Here is a 1,930-nt window from a genome sequence, read left to right as displayed (position 1 = left end):
AAAATCTCCTCAAACGGGGCGGGGCTCGTCGGGGTGGGAATTTTTGTCATCTCTACTTGTGACTCTCTTTTTAACGAAATGAGGACTAGAATTTCCTCTTGTGTATATATATATACTTAACCTAGTTTAGTAATATATCATAATATGTAAGGGTAATTTAATAAATTTATAATATATTTAAGGCGGGACAACCCTCCCCCGAAACCACCCCGAACCTATTGAGTTTTTTAAAGCAGCTCCCATCCTTGCACTTCCCCTAATGAGGCGGGGCAGGGCCGGTAAATGGGGTGGGTTCTAAACTATCTGATTTCTTAATCAAAGATTATATAGTCCCAATGAATTACTACTGTTACTTACGTAAACATTTAAATAAAACCAACATATTTACTTGGTTGTCAAATTCTGATTGGTCCCATATAGTTCGGACTATGCAATAATTTCTCAACGACTATGAAATAGGAAAAAAATTTAATTATGTCGGTTGTATTAGTGACTTGATATAGCCAGCTGATTAAATATTGACATATAATGATAAAACCTATTAAAATAGATCATTTTTTCTTATTACATGATACAATTAGTAAACGAGAGAAAATTTTATCATGAAATAGGCTAGGAATTTAGGCCTATTCCCAAATATTTTAAATAAATTCATATCCATAAAGTTTTTACATGCCCCATAACACAAAACAATCCTAGATTGATGTGTGAGAAGTTTACTTTTCCACTTAATCCTTGAAGCTTAAAAACATACCTTACCAGAAGTAAAAACAAAATAATTCTACTTGTACTTGTTCTAAGCTCAAACATATTACGTAGAAGCAACTCCCTGTCTCCCTCTCTATATAAACAAACTCATATCCATAAAGTTTTTACAAGCCCCATAACACCAAACAATATTTAAAGCCCTTAAATTCATGGCTTCAAAAGAACACCTATTAGACACTATCCAGCAACCAAAGATGGCCAAAACCAGCAACTCCTCAAATTCAAGCAGCATGACAGACAAAACATTGACAGGTGTGGGCAACCTCATCAAGCTCCTTCCAACTGGGACAGTGTTCTTGTTCCAGTTCCTCAACCCTGTGCTGACCAACAATGGCAAATGCCACACCGTCAACAAGTACTTATCCGGCATACTCATCGCCCTTTCTGGCTTCTCTTGCTGCTTCTCTTCATTCACAGACAGCTACACTGACAGCAACGGAGACACTCACTATGGTGTTGCAACGGCGAAGGGTTTCCGGCCGTCAGAGGGGTCTGTGGACTTGTCCAAATATAAACTCCAATTCGCGGACTTTGTTCACGCCTTCTTTTCGTTGATTGTGTTTGCTATGGTTGCCCTTTTGGATTCGAACACGGTGGAGTGCTTCTACCCGTCTTTCGAGTCGAATGAGAAGGTTTTGCTGATGGTGTTGCCTCCTGTTATTGGTGCAGTCTCTAGCTCAGTGTTCATTATTTTCCCAAACAATCGCCATGGTATAGGGTACCCCTCCTCAACCCAGAGTTCTTAGTATTGTGGTGCTTGATCTTCTTCTTCTTATCTTTTCTCTGTCTCTCTCTCTCCTGTCAGTTAAAAAAAAAAAAAAAAATTTGTGTGGGAAGGATTGTGGATATTATATGTTTGTTATATTCGGCATTAATTAATCAATAAATGAGACTGAATGCATTTTTCATTATGATTAATTTTATCTTGTAAATGGTACTATCGCTGAATTAAAATATGCTGGCAGGCATATTATTTGTAGAACTATATTCAAGTATTGGGGTGTGAATCCCTCGAGACTAAATTGGAGAAACGAGAATTATTATCATATTTTGAAGTATTTTGACAAGTGATATTTCTTTAAATCAAAGTTTCCAGAGTTTTGATTGGAAGTGATACCATATGTCAAAATGTATATATTCCTGAAATATTATAGAATTTCTT

The 1,930-nt window shown here is 36.7% G+C and overlaps 1 protein-coding gene across 1 annotated transcript; it reads left to right on the top strand.

Moving 5' to 3' along the window:
• The first annotated feature begins 936 nt into the window (after positions 1-936).
• Positions 937-1,696, top strand: LOC132294671 (protein DMP2-like). Its single transcript, XM_059792636.1, has one exon. The coding sequence runs from the start codon at positions 963-965 to the stop codon at positions 1,512-1,514; it is 552 nt and encodes a 183-aa protein (XP_059648619.1). The 5' UTR covers positions 937-962; the 3' UTR covers positions 1,515-1,696.
• The last annotated feature ends 234 nt before the right edge of the window (positions 1,697-1,930 follow it).

The sequence above is a fragment of the Cornus florida genome, unplaced genomic scaffold, assembly GCF_030987335.1.
Source record: "Cornus florida cultivar Cherokee Brave unplaced genomic scaffold, ASM3098733v1 CherokeeBrave_3.0.0_Hap2_Chr01, whole genome shotgun sequence".
In the NCBI taxonomy this organism is placed as follows: Eukaryota; Viridiplantae; Streptophyta; class Magnoliopsida; order Cornales; family Cornaceae; genus Cornus; species Cornus florida.
This window is presented reverse-complemented; position numbering and strand designations above follow the sequence as displayed.